The sequence below is a fragment of the Mercenaria mercenaria genome, chromosome 1 (assembly GCF_021730395.1).
Source record: "Mercenaria mercenaria strain notata chromosome 1, MADL_Memer_1, whole genome shotgun sequence".
NCBI lineage: Eukaryota > Metazoa > Mollusca > Bivalvia > Venerida > Veneridae > Mercenaria > Mercenaria mercenaria.
In genome coordinates, this window is record NC_069361.1 from 111,960,225 (window position 1) to 111,979,158 (window position 18,934).

Below are 18,934 nucleotides of genomic sequence, written 5' to 3' on the forward strand. Positions count from 1 at the left end.
GGTACAGCAATATCGATAACATAAAGTTACACTAAAAGTTTAAAGAAAGTGGTCTGACACGAGAAAATATCTAAATTTGTTCAGAGGTTGCGCTAAAATAGTTTACACTGTTTCTGTAATAAAATACTTAACGAAAGTTACAGATATTTAGATGGCCATTTCATGTTTAAATTACATTTAGAATAACAAACACATGTATTTTCATATCGGCCCGCATACAAACTTTTTTTTGCAAACAGCTGAAAAGTTAACTGACACGAATATCGTTTGTCCTTGGGTCAGTTTAATGGGTTTGACCTTTGACACTCGGGTGCCCAGTATACAAAAGACACCAATAAAATACAAAAATCAAATAAAAGCGGAACTAATGCAGACGCTATCTAAAATTAACCCAAGGTCCTGACATCGCCAATAACCTTAAATGGCCTTAAAAGTGACCGGGTCAATTTAGGGTAGCTCATGATACTGATAACGTGGGTCATTTTAGGACAAAAATATGCTAATTTTGTATAGATTCGTGTACATTTTGGTTGCTTTAAAAGCAGTTTTGAACTTCTTACAAATGTATAATTATGTTATCTGTAACGTAAGATAACGACATATATTTAGCATTATGATCTCTGTAAACCCTTACCCGACCAGAAAGATGGGACATGGGTTTTTTTCACGTTTCAATCAGCAAGTGTTCTACTATAGGGTGTAAATATTAGACCTGTATCAAAGAGATGAAATAAAAAGCTATATATAGTTCTGTTACGACTAATATTTAATCTTGCATATAAACGGCATTTTCAACGTGAACCTTTATAAAGAAAAAGAAGGTTCTTGTCTCCAGTTTGACCGTTCGTTGAGTTAGTACCTTTACAGATAAGGTTGTAGGCCCCTCTATATCAGAGCAATAACCTTACTTAATAGGCGTCAGTGACCTAACTTTACCGAACAGTGTGAACTCGTTCCACACGTTTAAATAATTTTGTAGAGAAAGCAATTGAGAGCGAAAAAGAAATTTTGATGAAAATGCTGAAAGAAAAACGCTTGGACCATTTTTGCTTTCACCTTCCCTATTTGATTTTTTTCTGTCAAAATGATACATCAAAGTAAAAGAAGAACCATGCAGAAATGCACCAATGGTCTCCTTATCGTACACGTTCATAATTGGTGGAGGAAACTTTATGAAGTCGGTTTCAGCTATCAGTGAGAAAACCCTCAGACACCGTTGTTCAAAGTTTATTTGTTGTTTTTGTTATTGTTGCTGCTGTTATTGTTGTTGTTTTCCAACACTGGAAGGACTCGAACCCACAACCTGTCATGGTAGAGGCGAACATTGGTCTTAAATATTTACACTCAACAAAGATAAAAACTGATTTTTTTAATGTCGCAGTCAAAAAATGCTACTTTTTTTTCTTTAAACATTTTGAAACCTATGCACAGGATTGTAATTTAAAAAAAAAAACTGTGTAATATGCAGAATAAATGTAATAAAATAATAAAAAAATGATAAATGCATAAAAGATGTAATATCAGAATAAAGTTTAGATTTTTGATAAGAGTTCATGATGAAACTGACTTTGTTTGCTTTCTCGCTTGTCTTATTTGTGTATCGCATTTTTAACGAAATGACTATTTCTGTCAAAATATCTGTTGTTTTGGTGGTATAAAAAAATGAAAAATTCAAGAAAAAAAATTATCGGAAGACGTGACTTTTTTTACTTGTTTACGAATTTATCGGTCATGTGTGCAAATGTTACTGTGATTTACATCAAAGCGGTAATAAAACTGGTGTAAATGTTGTTGACATTTTTTGTCCTCTGTTGACCTTTTGGTTAGAAAGTAACTGTCACCCTACCGGAATAAATAATGTACCTACGGGATGTTTGCACGGGGACTAATTAATAAATAAATGACAGGAAGTGTGCATAATGTCATTAGTGTGGATCCTTTTTTATTTTTATTTTACTTTTGCATTGAGGAAAAGGGTAAAAGCAAATTTTGAGATTCTGTAAAACAGCAAATCTTTACTAACACCACGTGCGAACACGGACCACATGACTAAAAATAGCTCTATATTAAAGTTTTGTATCATGTTTTAACATTTTTACATCAGCAAAGTTGTTGCACTGTCTGCATGATACGGGTTTGTTTCTATTGATGATATTGGACATATTTCAATATCATTTTAAAAGTTTTAATAGTGTAAATAAAAAAAAAACACCCTATAGCTGTATATGAAAATAAAGTCAATTGACCAAAAACCGTGTTACAGAGTATGTGAACAAAACTTTATTTCTCACAGCAGATTTGACAAGATAAGGTATTAGTTTATAATATTATTGTCACATGTCGAAAATAACAGTTACATAATATACAACTGAAAACTATTACACCCGGCCCATTTGGTCTATACTAGTATGTCACCAAGATAATAAAAAGGTAGTTATATAGATAATTCGTTCACAGTACATATTATATACCACAAATTCTCAGTATATAAAACATCCAGCAGAGAAAAAATATACTTATATTTAAATCAATTTACTTGATACAATATTTTTTGTACAGAAAGTATTAATGTGAATACCGAAATAAGCCGAGTGGTTTTACAACACACAGTTTTTAGCTGGAGTAATGAAAGTATTCCCTTAATGACGGGCCTCACAAAAGGTATTTCTTTTGCAGGAAAATGCGGCGTATCCTGGGTCATCTCTGGTCAAATTTCGCTTCATTTTAATAGGGCAAGTCATTTGAGGACAACGCATGTGATGCTATTTGCTTCATGAATTTCCGTCAAACTTCGGAAATGTTCGTAAATGTATCAAAAATATTTTATCTACAGTCATACTTGCTCTTGTCCTCGTATAACCATGTAATGTGTAAGAAAAGACATTATGATGGCATTAAAAGCTAGCGTAAAGTTTCTTGCATAAACGGCCCAAATTTTTTGTTGCTCCATCGACGTTATATTGTATCTCTAGGTAAATCCAAAAGATTCAAGCGGCATTTCAATCGTAATATGTTTTTTACCTGTGGTGCACGACTTTTGGGCCGATTAGAAAATACGCAACTCTGGTCAATACATTTCATTTATTTGTGGGTTTTTGTTTCCAGATTTTTTAACGGGGCGGGGTGGGGTTAACGTCACACCGACACAGTTATATGTCTGTGGCAACTTTCCAGCTTTTCATGGTGGGGAAGACCCCCAAGTGCCGCTCCATACATTATTTCATCATGTGCGGGCACTTGGGTAGAACCATCGACATACTGTAAGCCAGCTGTATGTCTTCCTCACATGAAGAATGCTACGCCCAAAGTGAGGCTCGCACCCACAACGGTAAGGGGGTGTAATTTGAAGTCGGCGACCTGGGGTGAGTACGCAATAGTACGAAATACCACTTTATGTTTTGTAGATGTGAGAATTGCATTTAGGCCTAAATAATTATGTCCGTTCATCAAGATATCATATGCATACCTAAGATGAATATATTTGTTTTCGCCGAGTGATCTTATGATACAAATTTCAGTTTGAAGTTACAAATATTTGATGTAAGGGGTCGCTTAGCATAGCTTGGTTGGTTTTGTTTCTAGTATTCTATAGAGATCTCTTCCTCTCCCTAAAGACAGAGGGAGTTGGTCAGCTGCCATAACCATGCGATGGAGGAAACGCGTCTTCTCTGTCCATTCTTTTTCTCCACCTGCTTGAAAAGTCTTTTGTGCTTTTCAAGGTCATATGTCAAAGGAGTCGCCAATCGTGCAAGTTTTCAATTATATTTTATGGACAGCTGTTGTTTGTACGACATTCCCCCTTTGACCGTGTGACCTAGATGCATTTTGACATCCAGTGGTCAGTTTTGGCCAATATCTACTGTAGACTGCACTGACCATGTAATAACTGCTACCGCATAATTGCGCGGATTGAGGTGTGAGGTCAATTAGTGCGTTAAGGTAGCTGTCAGCGAAATATCAAAATCTGACTATTTATAGCCTTCATTAGATGTAACAGTTTCCCGTGTCCTTAAATGCCCTGCATGTTTAACGTTTAATGGTGTAGCGATATGTAGCGGTGATCCACTCACCACAATGTCAGGTTAGGTCAATTGCTTTGTGGCCTCGCTGTGACCTTTTCCTCAATCCATATACTTCGTTCAAACAAACCAGTTCTCATTCCACGCTGGCTATTGTCTGTCCACTGTACACTGGTAACTTTATCTAATTTTGTTTTCATGTGTTAATTACAATTATCCCGCTGGAAAATTTTGAGGAATATCCTAATGGAATATATTGTAAATTGCGATCACCATTAAACAGGGTAGTTATTTAAATAAGAGAACATTATTGTGGATATTTATATCATTGGTGTTTGGGACAAACCAACCGAATGTTAGGTAAGTGATTGCTAGTATAATGTTCAGCGATTTTTAATGGCCTAAGTGTCGGCATTATAAAAGTTAGCGTCTTCATAATTACATTTAGTTGAGAAATCATTAACTTATATATGTTAGAAGCATACTATACTGATTAAAACATTATATACATATCATGCTCAAGAAAAATGTTATATTTACCTGAAAAAAAAATAAACCCAGTAAAGTCGATTAGATGTTTTGTTTTTAGTGTTGTTAGCGTGGATGAACCGGCGTCCATCGTCCGACATCTATCGTCAGCATCATCTAATTTGAAACTACTGATCAGAACTATTCCAGACTTGGTCTGTAGCATTTTGGCAAGGTTCTTTTTCAAGTTTATTCAAATGGTTTCTCTTTATCCCATTAAGGGGTCACTGGGGCTAAAAACAGAACAATCTTTTAATAACTTCTCATGAACCGCTTGATTGATCTTCAACAAACTTGGTTTGTAGCATCATTGTAAGGTTTTCTCCCCTTTTCCAAGTGGGCATACTTGGCCCCTTGTATAGGGGCCGCTAGAGCTAAAATAGACAAAAGCATTTGAACAACTTTTGCTCATGAACGGCTTGACCGATCTTTATCGAACTTGGTCTGTAACATTATTGTAATGCCCTCCCCTAATTTTTTAAAACTCGGGACACTCGGATTCTTTCAAGGGCTGTTAGAGCTAAAAATTGAAATACCTTTAAACGACTTCATCAGACTTGGTCTGTAGCATCATATTTTCTCCCAAATCTGTTGAAATTGGGACACACGGTGCCTTTTGGGGTCGCTAGAGCAAACATTTAAACGACTTCGTCTGATAGATCTCCATCAAACTGGGTCTTGTAGCATCGCCTAAATTTCTCAAGATGGAGGTATGCAGTCGCTTTCAGTCGCATTTTCATTGGTTTCGTGCTTTGGACTTTTGTCATCCACAAAATAATCAATCCTGCATTGGCATTTTAAACCATCAGTATAATTTCTTTTTACGAGGTAGGCTAGTTGGCTTAATCTCAAAATGTATCATGAGTTATGAGCAACAGTTAGGAGAAACTCGAAACTTAGTACAATGATGAAAGTCTAAAGTACGATTGGTGAATGTCAAAAACATTTATGAAAAAGTCAAAAGAACGATGCATAAAACGTCAAAACTGTTGTTTCGAATTTTTACCATCCTGGTTTCGGCTTTCTTCATTCAACATTGTTGTTTCTTGTTTCAGTCTTTGCGGCTTTGACTTTCATCTGTCTCTAAAATGAACCAAAGTATAGGGTACTGTTATCATGGTATAATGTTGCTTTATTGATTATATACCAGATTCAAAACCTAGCAACATTGACAGACGAGTGACAGTGCCCGGAAATCTAGCGCTCGCGTCGGTTTTTAATATAAAATTTAAAATAAATTGGACAAAATCATTAACAGAATGATTAAAAATTTTAGAAAGCTCATTTTGATTAATTCTGCAACTACTATTACTAACCCGATGTAGATTTTAAGACAAATCCTCAGTTTCAAATGCTGACACACAAAAACACCTGTTTACTATAAAAACGTGTGTATATAGAGAATGAAGACAATAAAAGTTACAACGGATAATCATTAAGGTTTTTGCAATTTAATATGAATTGAGGTTCGCCTATATTTAAAATCAGAGACGATATTTTTCTTTGGACAATTCACTCAAGACACCATAAATTATCTGTATTTATTCTTAGAATATTTGGTTGTTATCACAATATTTTGTACACTAGAAACATAAGTCTCAAACGTTTTCCCTGCAGTGGTATTTGAACTATTTTTTTTTGTCAAAGAAAGCGATTCGATCACTAAACTTTGTTTAATATTGCTAACAAGGCTTACACGTTTTGGAAGTCACGTTTGTGGTCTCCTTTTTGAGGTTAAAGAATAGAAAATATAATGATTAAGTCTTTGTTCAATACTTCCGTCAAAGAAAGGACAGTATAACTTCTTTTTAAAAGTTGCCAGAAAATGCAGATTTATTAAATTCACATGTGCATTACCACTACTGCGGACAGAGTTGCAAAAATATGAAAGCATTGTAATGTCAGAATTTCGCTCGTATTCTATTCTTTTCTACATCATACCGTTTTCAAATCCACCTGAATCCGGGCTAAAAATATTACCCGACGTAAGCCCGTCCTGGAAAAAAGTCGCGTGTGATAATCACCTTGTTTTAAAGTTGTCTTAGGGTGGGGTGTGTTCTCCTTCCGAAATGTGTCACGTTTTGAAAAAAAAAGGATTTAACTTTAATTGACAAAGAAGTGTGAGCGAATTGTTTAAATAAATGCAATTGATTTAATTATTAGTATTTTGCATCTTTTTCAAATTGGGTTATTAAAACAAACATATATTTTTGATAGCATGTCAGATTTCTTTGTAATTTTTTGATGATATTAACAATAGTTTGTACTGAATTTGGTTTAAGATGTTAAAAGTGTCCAGTAAGTAATATATCAGATATTTGCACATAAGTGTAGACTGGCATCAGTCGTTAGATCCTTTAAATAAACATATCTGCCATAAAATCCTCTTAAATAGTACTTTCTGAAAAAAATTACAGTATCTGTTATCTATTATTCTAACATGAGCCTGGAGATAAAGGGGTTTTCTGAGAAAATATCAGAGTCAGTATGATGAAAGAATTAACTTTATTACAGATTACTTGATTGTAGTCTGTTAGAAAATTTGTTTTTGATCGTTGTAAAATCTTGTTAAGAAATATTGAAGTTTAGACAAATAGACAGACAGACAGACAGACAGACAGACAGATGTGTATGGCTCTCTGAGTAGACATTCTGTATAGACTTTTACTTCGTTTTAACGAAATCTTAATTCATTAAAACGCGATCTGTTTTCGTTATAATTATGTCGAAAACTTTTTTTTTTACAATGAAATCTTATTTTGTAATAGCATCGTAATTCGTTAAAACTAAATCCTATTTTGTTAAAACGTGTCTCATTTTGTTAAAACGATATCTTAGTTCATAATAATGAAATCATTTGAGCCGTGCCATGAGAAAACCAACATAGTGGATTTGCGACCAGCATGGATCCAGACCAGCCTGCGCATCCGCGCAGTCTGGTCAGGATCCTTGCTGTTCGCTAACAGTTTCTCCAATTCCAATAGGCTTTAAAAGCGAACAGCATGGATCCTGACCAGACTGCGCGGATGCGCAGGCTGGTCTGGATCCATGCTGGTCGCAAAGTCACTATGTTGGTTTTCCCATGGCACGGCTCATTTATAGCTATGTTCTTGAAAGTTATGATATTTCTTTCTATCGCCATTCTACGGAGGAACTGAAGCTCCACCTTGGCCCTTCTCAGTGTTTCCTTGGGGTCTGTTTTATTAATGTCCAGAATTCTCAAACTTAGTATTTTACTTTTTACACAAAGCATTTGTTACAAGCCCGCTGCCAGGATTCAGTCCCTCAAGCCCTCCGGGCCAAATTTTATGTCTGAAACAGGGGCAAGGTTTAAACGTAGTGTTTAAAACATAAACACGCCTTCTTCTTCAATTTAGGTTAGAAACAACAGAGTTTAACATTTGCTAGCGCTGGTGCCTAATTTGATGCGTTCTACAATCCGGCGTTATTATTTTATTAATTAATTAAGGTATCGTAATACAAATGAAATAGGAATTTCGTTTTGACGAAAAAAAAATCGTTATTACGAATGAGTGAAATTTCGTTAACTTAAGATTTTCTTATATAAAAAAGAAAGATTTTGATTTAAGGACGTAAGATTTCGTTACAACAAATTAATGAAATAGCATTTTATTATAACGAAATAAGATTTCATCGTTACGAAACAACATTCCATTATGACGAATTAAAATTTCTATACAAACAAATTACGAAACTGAGGTTCGTTAAAACGATCCTTACATTTATGTCAAATTTTTCAAAGTATAAATAGTTTATTGTATGATATTAAAAGCTTACCAGTAGTTCTGTAACGGAACTCTGTCTACCGCTTTCATCATGAAGGTCTGCGGAAAACAACATGTCGTCATGTCAGTGCAGTAACTCAATAAGTGCATATATATTATATAAGCACTTATTGAGTTATTGCGCTGACATGACGATGTGTTTTTTAGACATTTAGCAAATAAATTGAAAACATTCGGCGAGTGCGTGCGTGTTTAGTTTATACTAATTTGTTTCAGCTCGATTGTGACGAAAGTTTCAAGCTTTTTGGAACCACTCTCGGGCCCGCTTCTTGGAAAAACCAGCACTGTTGTCATATAAGAAGTCATGGTCGTGACCCATAAATTGAAAACATTCAGCGGGTGCGTGCGTGTATGCGTGCGTGCTAGTGAGCCAGGGTAGGCCCGTTCAGGTCCGCTCAGGCCAGTGCAGTCAGTTCATTCCAAGCCAGACTAGCCCAGTCCAGTCAAATACATTCTTGTCGGGTTAAGTCGGACCAGGTCAGTCAGACAGACAGATGCAAAGAAGATGATAAATATAGCGCTTGACCTTTTAGTAGGAAAGGTACGTGAGGAGTGATATGGGAGTGTGTACGTATTAAAAGAAGTAACGGACACACAGTAGTAACCAAAAACGCATTGTAAAATGGGAGAATTTCTGATAAATAGACCAGAATTATTTAAGGTTGAAACTCTGTTAATAACAAATAATCACTAGGTTAATCGTAATGTTTATTCCCGCAGCTACGTCCCTGCATAATTGTAACAATACTCTGTATAGATTAATGCGCCGCGCATGCGCCCTGTAAATGAGGGTCGTTTCAGGATAAAATACGAGTTCATCTAAGGTAACGCTACCGAGTTCATATGGCGGTCAGATGATTTATAAATAGAATAGAATAGTTCAGTCACATCGTTCTCCAAAGTGTTCAATGCAAACTTTTTAAATGACATGTCATTGACATATTTGTGAATAAGATTACCGCAAAATGTCCAGCTCTGGTCATTCTGTGATGTCATGTTATAGAGTTAAGAGCGGTCTTTTCTTTGTACTGTGCATTGTAAAGGATAGAATTCAAAAGCAAGTAATATACAAATAGTAGTTAGGATCGTAATCAGAGTAGGTAGTATATACTTCATTTATTTAGTTTATTTAGATTTTGCAGCTGAACAAAGCCTATATCTGCGGATATGTTTCTACCTTTTTTTGTATCAGGTTTAAATGCAACAGCTTCTATTTTGTCATTTTGTTTTTAAAGTATAGCATGTTTCTAGAACTATATGATGTAAATAACATATCCAATTTTCATCAAGATCAAACAATTCCTTCATATGTATTCATTCATTTTATACATTCTTTTAACTTAAAAAACACACCACTAAATGATTAGAATTTATAAGTTATTTAAAACACGTACAGAAAGAAAGGCAAAACAATTTACTGATGTTTAAAAATATTCTAGGGGTAATAATGTTTGTAATGAGGCTGTCTCTTTTTTGTTATGAAAATGAAATATTAATTTCTTGTCATTTCCTAATCCAAAAATTAAAAATGTGTTTCTTATAATTTAAAAGATATTAGCCGAAAAAGCACGTGTTGCGTAAGAAGACATGTAAGTGCAAATGATCCCTTTTGGACTGAAAGTAATTGAAATCTTGAAATTATTACTAGTGATATGCTGTAAATACGTATTCTTCTTCTTCTTCTTCTTCTTCTTCTTATTATTATTATTATTATTATTATTATTATTATTATTATTTAAGAACTTACAGCCCGAGTGATATAATAACACGCATCTGAACAACAAACGATGATTTTATTCAAGAGCAAATCACTAAATGAGATATATTATTTCGATTCTAACACGTTACCATAGACTTTAAAGCACATCCTTGACGGCATTCACTAAATATTTGCCCGTTTTCAATCGGTTTCTTTTCCAGCGCGCTGCTATGCCGTTTGACGCTATGACGTAATAATTGTAACGTCAGAACAGTGATCTGTTGTATAATAATTCACTGTTTTCAGCCTTCTTTGTTTAGGCTAATAGGAAAATGAATCGGATCGTGTTAGAATATTACACAACTCCTTAGATAAATCGTCGATCAATAGTTTGTGCTATTGATCGGTCTGTACTTAAGTCAAAACTTTACTGGATGTGAAAAAAAGGAATTTTATTTCTGATGTCATGTAGATCTAATTAAACTCTTCTTGAATTTATTAACCGACAAGCCATTTATAACTGTAATATATTATAAATATAGAATATATTGAATATAGTTTAGTTTATTAAAGTGACATTGTGTTTTACATAATCAAAATACATTGATATCATATGATAATACATATTCTAACACCCGGCCCAATGGGCCTATAAGTCACCTATTGTGAACAACAAATATTATCACGTGATTTAATGTGCAGGTATTCTATTTATTTATTTATGTAGCATCATAGTGACTGTTTTTAAATTATTGCCAAAATTTTATGAGAGGTGGTTTGTAGAGAACAGATAAATATATTTTTCTTTAATAGTTTTCTACATGATCTTGTTTGTCTTCAACGTAAAATAATAATAATAATAATAATGATGATGATAATAATATTCTTCTTCTGATTATTATTATTATTAGTAGTAGTAGTAGTATAGTTGTTGTTGTTGTTGTTATTATTATTATACAAATGGACATCATAATACAAATTTATTTGATTCAGATATAATGTATTTGTTCCCCTGTTTTGACAAGATAATAATACAAAGATAATTTTAGGTATAAGTGTACAGATAGTTTAAATCACTAAAATTCGTCCCTGGGGAAAAATACAAAAAAATACTACCGTTTCCACTTTATTAGGGTACAGTTATTTACAGTTGAAAACGTTGATTAAAAAATGATGAACGCCCTTTACCCTCTACCCACCCAACACCAAGTAAGCACGGATATTGTTCGTAAGTATTGACCTAGCACTCATGAATATTTCGTATGTTTCCGTAAATTAATTTTCGGTTTCCGAACCTAAACAACGATATAACTATTGAAAAGCCATACCATCATGTAGGCCTATCATGTGCAGATATAGCTGTGCGGACAAAGCGTTTTGTCACTAATCTCAGTGTTGTGTGTTCGAGTCCGCTGTCTGACCAAATTTTTTTTTATTATTATTATTATTATTATTTCATTTTATCTGTAAAAGTAACACACACGTATCATAATGTATAAACGAAATACTCTACTAGATTCTATCAATTAAATTTTTTCTACGTTCATGAAACCGTTCTACAAAATGTCGTTTAAAATCTTCAGGACCGGACAAGCATTCATTCATTCAACGGACAATTCAAAGAACTGTTGTTAGCGACACATGAAATGTTCCATAAAATAATATAATATCATAGATACAAATACAAACACAAGAAATTTTAGTTTTTAAAAATGGTTAAAAAAAGATTCGAGCCCATGGTAACGTGTTTCCAAGTCGGAGAGCTTACCACTACACCACTGTACAGTTGGTTATCTCATTTGATTATTTTGATAAATCTAGATATTTTCAGGACACAACTATCGCGTAAAATAACGAAAACACCCGAATATATTGGCGAAGATTAATGAGTGCCAGGTCAATACTTACGTTTAATAATTCGAGAAGTATTGATACGGTTAAATTTCTGACTTAATTTATTATTATTGAACGCCGGTACGGTAATAATCTGGTGTATGGGAGCTAACTGCTGTACTTGAAGATGAACTGATAATACAGAGATTGTCAGTGTTGCATCCCTTCTGTACGCTATGGAATGCTAGCGTTGGTAAAAATACGGTTCTCAAAATATATGACTAGATCTGTAAACTTCTTTTGTCGTTTCAGGTCTCACAGAAAACATATGAAAACTATTCGACGAGCGTGAAAATGCCTCCTCCGAAGAAACCCAAAGTTGGTCGTACATCTCTTGAACAGTTTTTATCGGAGGATGAGCGACAAAATGTTCGTTTTCACATGGACTCGGAAGGGCACAGTCCCACGGAATCTGTTGAGGAAGGATCTGACGGTGAAGTGTTTGTGCCGGCAAACGGGCAGTTGAATTCCGGAGAACAATTTAAATCGACATCAAAAGATGAAAGTCCGGAAACTTTGTTTCAGAAATTGTTTCGAAAGACGAGCTTAGATGAGCAAAAAGTTCCAGGAAGCCCGGAACAGGACGCGCCTTCTCCTCCAGAAGGGGGTGTCAGGGTCGGGGCATTTACAGCTTACCAGGAACATTTAAGGCTTCAGTTGGAAAAACGACGTGAAATAGGGGTGAAAAATGAATGCGTTTCACCAAGGCAAGAAAAAACTGAAACATATGATCGGGTGGAAAACGAGGGTGCATTCGAGCCAAGCTCGGCCCCGCGTCCGAAACTTTCACATGATCAGGGACGTTTGATCGATACTTTAGTTGCATCGGCACTGGCAAGCAGTGCGGCACAATCCATCATATATGGTTGTAGGTCGTCTCAAAAGGCTATTGCATCAATGGCTAATTTATCACAAGGACAAAATAACTCGTTTAGCACGTGTACTGCACGAGTCTATGAAGCAGAGCCTCATGATTTGTCAAAGAAATCAGAAATGACTGGGAAACTTCTTAATCATAGACTTTTTGAACAGTTTTCCAACACACGTGATACTGAAAGACTTAAAAATGCTTATCGTGAGTGGGCGTTGCGCCAAAATAAGGAATTGACATTTGAAAGAAGTCAGCATTATCTGGATACCCACCGTCGGATAGTTGGACTTCTGTCCGAGAACGGGGTCGAAGCCCAGCGGGAAACGACAGCTCATTGTGAAAAGGAAAATATAGTCCAGGCTGTTCCCGCTCGGTACCCAAATGGCTTTTTTAATCACACGACACTTAATGGAGCAGCCGGCGGATATCCAAGATTTGAACATCAACAGAGGTAGTATATTCGTTTCTTCACCTTACTATTGTAGCATCAGTCTTCTCCCTTGGTAATACAATTTACAGTTCATTTTCTGTATAATTTCATCGCTTTGGAGATCTTTGCCAGGCTACTTCTTGTGTTTCTTTACAGTATCACAGGCTAAAAGATACTTATTCGGGTACTTGAACACAAATTTAAAGCAAGATGCTAAAAGCCAAATCAATGCAAAAAATATAGACGAGATGCTATTCCGCTCATATTTCACAAGGGTTTGTACTGAAAAGTGTCATGCGCATGATAGACGGTGTAAGTAGTGGTTACCTGGGTTTGTACGACAAACCTAGCATCCTGTAACGAAAAGTGGTCACTTTGTTTGCAGGTTGCAGACATATAGGCCTATAGCCTTACTTATTTGACTTACTGGGATGACTGATTTTACGATCTGTTATTCTATAGTTGTCATCCCTCTTCCTGACGGGACAGCGACAGTCAAAAGTTATCACGCTGTCCCAAAACGTCCTATTATTTGGAATAATAGGGCTGTATGTACAAAATTCTTTTTAACAAGCGGAACATGCGGAACTGTAATTCGGTTTCATCTGCTGATTGTTCAAAAAAATGTTTGCATTGGATTTATTTTTCTGCTTTAAGTGTTACATGATGAAAGACTCTTAGTCCAGATAGGACGTTTTGGGACCGCATGTCGCTGTCCCGTTAGAGGGATGACAACTCATAAAATAAGTCATCCCGATAAGCCAAATAAGTAAGGCTAAAAGACTCTCTGCTTTGACAAGTTGCCAGTTTGGGAGAAATCCGCAGAAAATGACACGATATCAACTCGATATAAATATGTTTTCTGTCTTTGTGTTTTTGTTCTGTAGAATGAAGTGCGTTGTAAAATTGTATGAGAGTTAGGTAGTCACATTGTCCTATATTTAGAAGTCTGTATCCGTAAAATTTATTTATCGTCGCGTTGTAGGCATACAGACACTAAATAGTTTCAAGTTTCAAGTTTATTTCTACATCAGGGCATATAATATGCATGTGATGAAAACATTGATACACATATTGAACCAGTAATTACAAAGACAATGCTAAGTGTACAGAACAACAAAGCAGCATATTGTATATCTAAAAAAAATAAAGTTATAAATCATTTTACTGTTTCTAATAGTTTCTAAGAGTTACACATGTGCATCCAACTATGAGATCAGTATATTTTATATGGAGAATGAAATTATTTAAACTGAGACAAAATGGTTTTACAAAATAATGCTGGTTTAATAAGTTTTGTCTTAACTTTACTATTCATAAGATCATTCATTCTAGGATGGTTAAAATAATAGGAAAATGGCGCGAAAAAAATGATATAATGGCGGATTCAAATTTATAGTCGTCAGATTTGTTTGCTCTGTAGAGCTATTTTCCTTATTTTATTGCATGTTTTTTGCTGAAATCACATGACGCATAATGGCGGATACAAATAGTCCTCAGTTTTTTTTTTTGCTGCAGAGCTATTTTCCTTATTTTCTTTGCAATTTTTTTTGCTAAAATCACATGACAGATCTATACTTGACATGTAGGTAGCATTTTCATAATGAAATAACAACATGACAAAATTTTTCATGGAAACGTAGATCATACACCACGAGTATAATTTGGGGTCTCATTTTTTAGCTGATTTTGCAGTTTGTGTGTTTGACTGAAATTATTTTTCTTGCATCAAACATGACCCCCACTTTTCTTTTGATATTTAGTTAGCACTGACAATATTCTTCAAGAAAATGTAAGTTACAGACATTTAATAATTTGATCACAGAAAAAAATGGGTAGTTATCATTTAGTAAACTATTTTCTTCAGTGCAAATCTGTATTTCAAATAAGATGAATGATGGCTAAGTAATGATTCTCCAGGGGACTGGTTTCTCATTTTGTTTGACATGCAGCAAGTAAACAATGCAGGTTAATACTGCCTGCTCTTGTAATTGTATATTTAGATTTCATATCATTCATTTCTCTATGTACAATAAAATCTGGCCTGGCCTGGCCTGGCCTGGCCCGGCCCAGTCGAAAATTGGGCTCATCGGGCCAGGCCAGGCCAGGCCAGAGATTAGAACATGCCGTCCTGATGTGTGCTGCGGTCATTGGAAATAGGTCAATTTTATATAGAATAAAGAACAACAACTATTTAGTGTGTTATAACCTATAGAATGTATGTAGAAGAACAGCGATTTAGTGTGTTGTAACCTATCGGAGTTGTGGTTAAGAACTTAAGATGTCTGCCAGATAATAATTTGCATGGAGTTTCCGATATCATTACTTCATAGATTATGTAAGCATGAAAATCTCACAATATTGACCCATTATTCGTTATTTGAACATTTACTAGTAAATATATTGAAATCTTGGGAAATACATTTGGTATTCACTACTGGGTTATCTCCCATTACACGAAACAGCGGTCAGCTAAATTTGGGGTCAAAAGGTTGCATTGAGCAAAGCATTTAACTGACCAGCGGTCGAGATCATTTGACCCAGTAGCCAGTACTTGACTATAAACACAACTATACTATGCTAAAAGTTCGCACAGGGTAGTTAGTGGATAACTGAATCATTCGTGTATATGCTTACTGGTACTGATGATAAACCCGAACAGAAAATGAGGTTTTTTACCTATAACTTTTTTATTTCTGCAATGTGTAATCAATGGTCGGTATCAAAATAAAGCTTAACATTTGCTGAAAACTTTACATAATTCAAATTTATATTTAGTTAGCAAACACACAGGAAGTGAGGCCCTGAAAGGGGTTTGTAAAATGGGTACTGTAAGCAGGTTGACTGATGATAAATTCGAACACTTCGTCATTTACAAAATTTTCTTTGTAGTATTATATTTAAACTTTCCCCAAAAAAGCTGCAACAGTCATTCCTGATCAAGTAATGAAAAGTGACCCAATGTTAGGCCTTCATGTGGCGACAGTGAGCATGCGCAAAAAAAGCACCCTCTTCCCCAGTAATTTTGGATAAATATTTTTTATACAGATAATGTAAGATTATAACCCGAATAAAATTGTTTTTTATTACACATTTTTTAATTGCAAATGTTAGAATCAATGGTCGGTATCAAAATAAAGCTTAACCTTTGCTGAAAACTTTACATAATTCAAATTTATATTTAGTAAGCAAACTCACACGAAGTGAGGGCCTGAAAGGGGTATTTAAAAAGGGGACTTTATGAACGTTGACTGATGATAAATTCGAACCCTTTGTCATTTACAAAATTTTCTTGGTATTATTATATTGAAACTTTCCCCAAAAAGCTGCAACAGTCATTCCTGATCAAGTAATGAAAAGTTAACAAATGTCTGGCCTTCATGTTTCGACAGTGAGCATGCGCAAAAAAATACCCTCTTCCCCAGTAATTTTGGATAAATATTTTTTATACAAATTTATGTAAGTCATTTATTTATACAGAATATTTACCAATTTTGTTTTTGTTTACACCAGTTGGTGTTGTAAGTGGAAACTATTAGATGGTGTGTTCAATTTTATAAATAACCGATTGCAATCGAATATTTCCAAGGTGTTCGACTTTATCATCTGTCCGTGTTTATCATCAGTACCAGTACAGATAAATGTAAGTCATTTATTTATACAGAATATTTACCAATTTTGTTTTTATTTACACCAGTTGGTCTTGTAAATGGAAACTATTAGATGGTTTGTTCAGTTTTATAAATAACAGATTGCAATCAAATATTTCCAGGGTGGTCAACTTTATCATCTGTACCGGTTTATCATCAGTACCAGTAGAACTCAAAAGGAGAGTCTGCTTTATACAGACAAAATCTAGTCTAATTTAATAAAGTACTGTACACTGACAGATAGGGCTGTCATTGATTGGGTCTTAGGCGTATCGACGATACCGATATATCAGAAGACAAATATCGACGATACATCGATATATTGGTTATTATGTTAGATTAACGACCTATTTGTTCATATGCATACTATATATACCTTCCTGTAAATGCTATTTTAAGTTTTATTGCCTACTTTCCATATTTCTGTTTGATTGTGTTGTATTTGTATTTATGAAATAAAAGTAATACATAAAAATTAATAACATCTTTCATTTTTATTTTGCCTTCACTCCTTTTTTGCATTTATCCAAATTTACAACTTTGTGAACTTTAGTTGTTTTTTAGGGTCTGAGTGTTTATTTGGGTAGTTTTTCTCTCTGTCAAATATCGATTTTTGAAAATGGGAATCGATAATCGATCGACAAAAAAATATCGTTGATACATCGATATCGTTTCTATCGATGACAGCCCTACTGACAGATAATATAAACATGGATGATCAGTGATATATGATTGGTCTTGCATTCAAGTATAGAAATTGTAACATACACAGTTCAGTTCATTGTATATATATATTGTATAAAACACAAATTATACAATGTGCAGTAGTTATTACTAGACTCTTGTTGTGAAACTAAATTATGGAAAAAGAAATTTATGCAATAGGAGAGATCGTGTTTGTATACAAATCCTTTGCATTTTCTATTTTTAGAACTGATAAGACTGATCAGGTGGGCAGACGCCAGACGTCCATGTTTTTTGTAAACAGTAATGTTTTTCTAACGGCCTAAAAACTATCATAAAACACACATTATATCAATGATTTTTTGATCAATGGAAAGATTATAAAACAAGCAATTTATTAATTGCTTTTAATTATTATTCCGAAATAAAATGGATGAATTATGAACACATAACTTAAAGTGTTTTTCTAAAAGTTTTGAACATCACTACGCCCGCTATTAAAATTATATGTCATTTAAAACAGTTATTCATATAAAAAAGATATTTTGAATACGAAAATATGAAAATTGTAAGTATTTCAAAACTTCTTGAATTTTGAAAATCCATAAATGAGCGAAAAGTTATTAAAGACTAAAAATTCTGATCCTCTATACAAACGATGTAAAACATTTGTTTTGCCCACCATCAGATAAACAGATGTTAATGCATGACATCACCGCGATCTCTCCTATTGTTGCACAAAGTTAATATATAATAGCAATTAACTCCACATTCTTTCAAAGTTTCATTTGGGAGAATTCCTACAAATGACTAAATCATACCAAATTTCATGAAATTATTCTGAGATCTGAGTAGGCCTACAGTAGTCATGGCAGAAGTCTTAAAAAATCAACTGGTCAAGTTTAACATGTAAGAGCAAGGTCAAGTTACAAGTTTTTGGAAAGGTTTGACTCAAAATATGTGGGTCTACGAAATGTGTCAGACCAAAGCACTGAGTGTTAGGCTATGTCAAGACTAAAATAAATACATGAATATATAACAAAGTGATACTAGAATACATTATTAAAGTATATTTAAATGCTAACATGATTTGGATATGAAATTTAAAAAATCATCATTGAGCAGATCTATGTTACTGACGCCAATAATTAACATATCTTATTATAAATGGTGATTTTTTTCTTCTTGTCTGATGTTTTCAAATTATATCTATACTATAGAAATCAGAATCTGATTTTTTTCTGTGTATACTGGGCATTCAGTCATTCAGTGATAGGGGTAAATAGGGTATTGCTCATTTCATGCAATTCAGTCATCCATTACGGCCACTAACCATTGGCTAATGCAAAATTCT

At 34.3% G+C, this 18,934-nt stretch overlaps 1 protein-coding gene across 2 annotated transcripts in view; it reads left to right on the forward strand.

Annotated features, from left to right (window-relative positions):
* LOC123526446 (estrogen receptor-like) overlaps positions 1-18,934 on the forward strand; it is a 61,671-nt gene that overhangs the window by 16,917 nt on the left and 25,820 nt on the right. Inside the window, exons 1-2 of one of the 2 annotated variants that reach the window (XM_045305599.2) lie at positions 8,630-8,894; positions 12,198-13,267. In XM_045305599.2, coding sequence (XP_045161534.2) covers positions 8,859-8,894; positions 12,198-13,267 — 1,106 coding nt within the window. In that variant the 5' untranslated portion in view covers positions 8,630-8,858. Of the gene's footprint in view, positions 1-8,629; positions 8,895-12,197; positions 13,268-18,934 lie in introns of those variants that run through there. The other variant, XM_045305607.2, reaches the window with a different exon arrangement.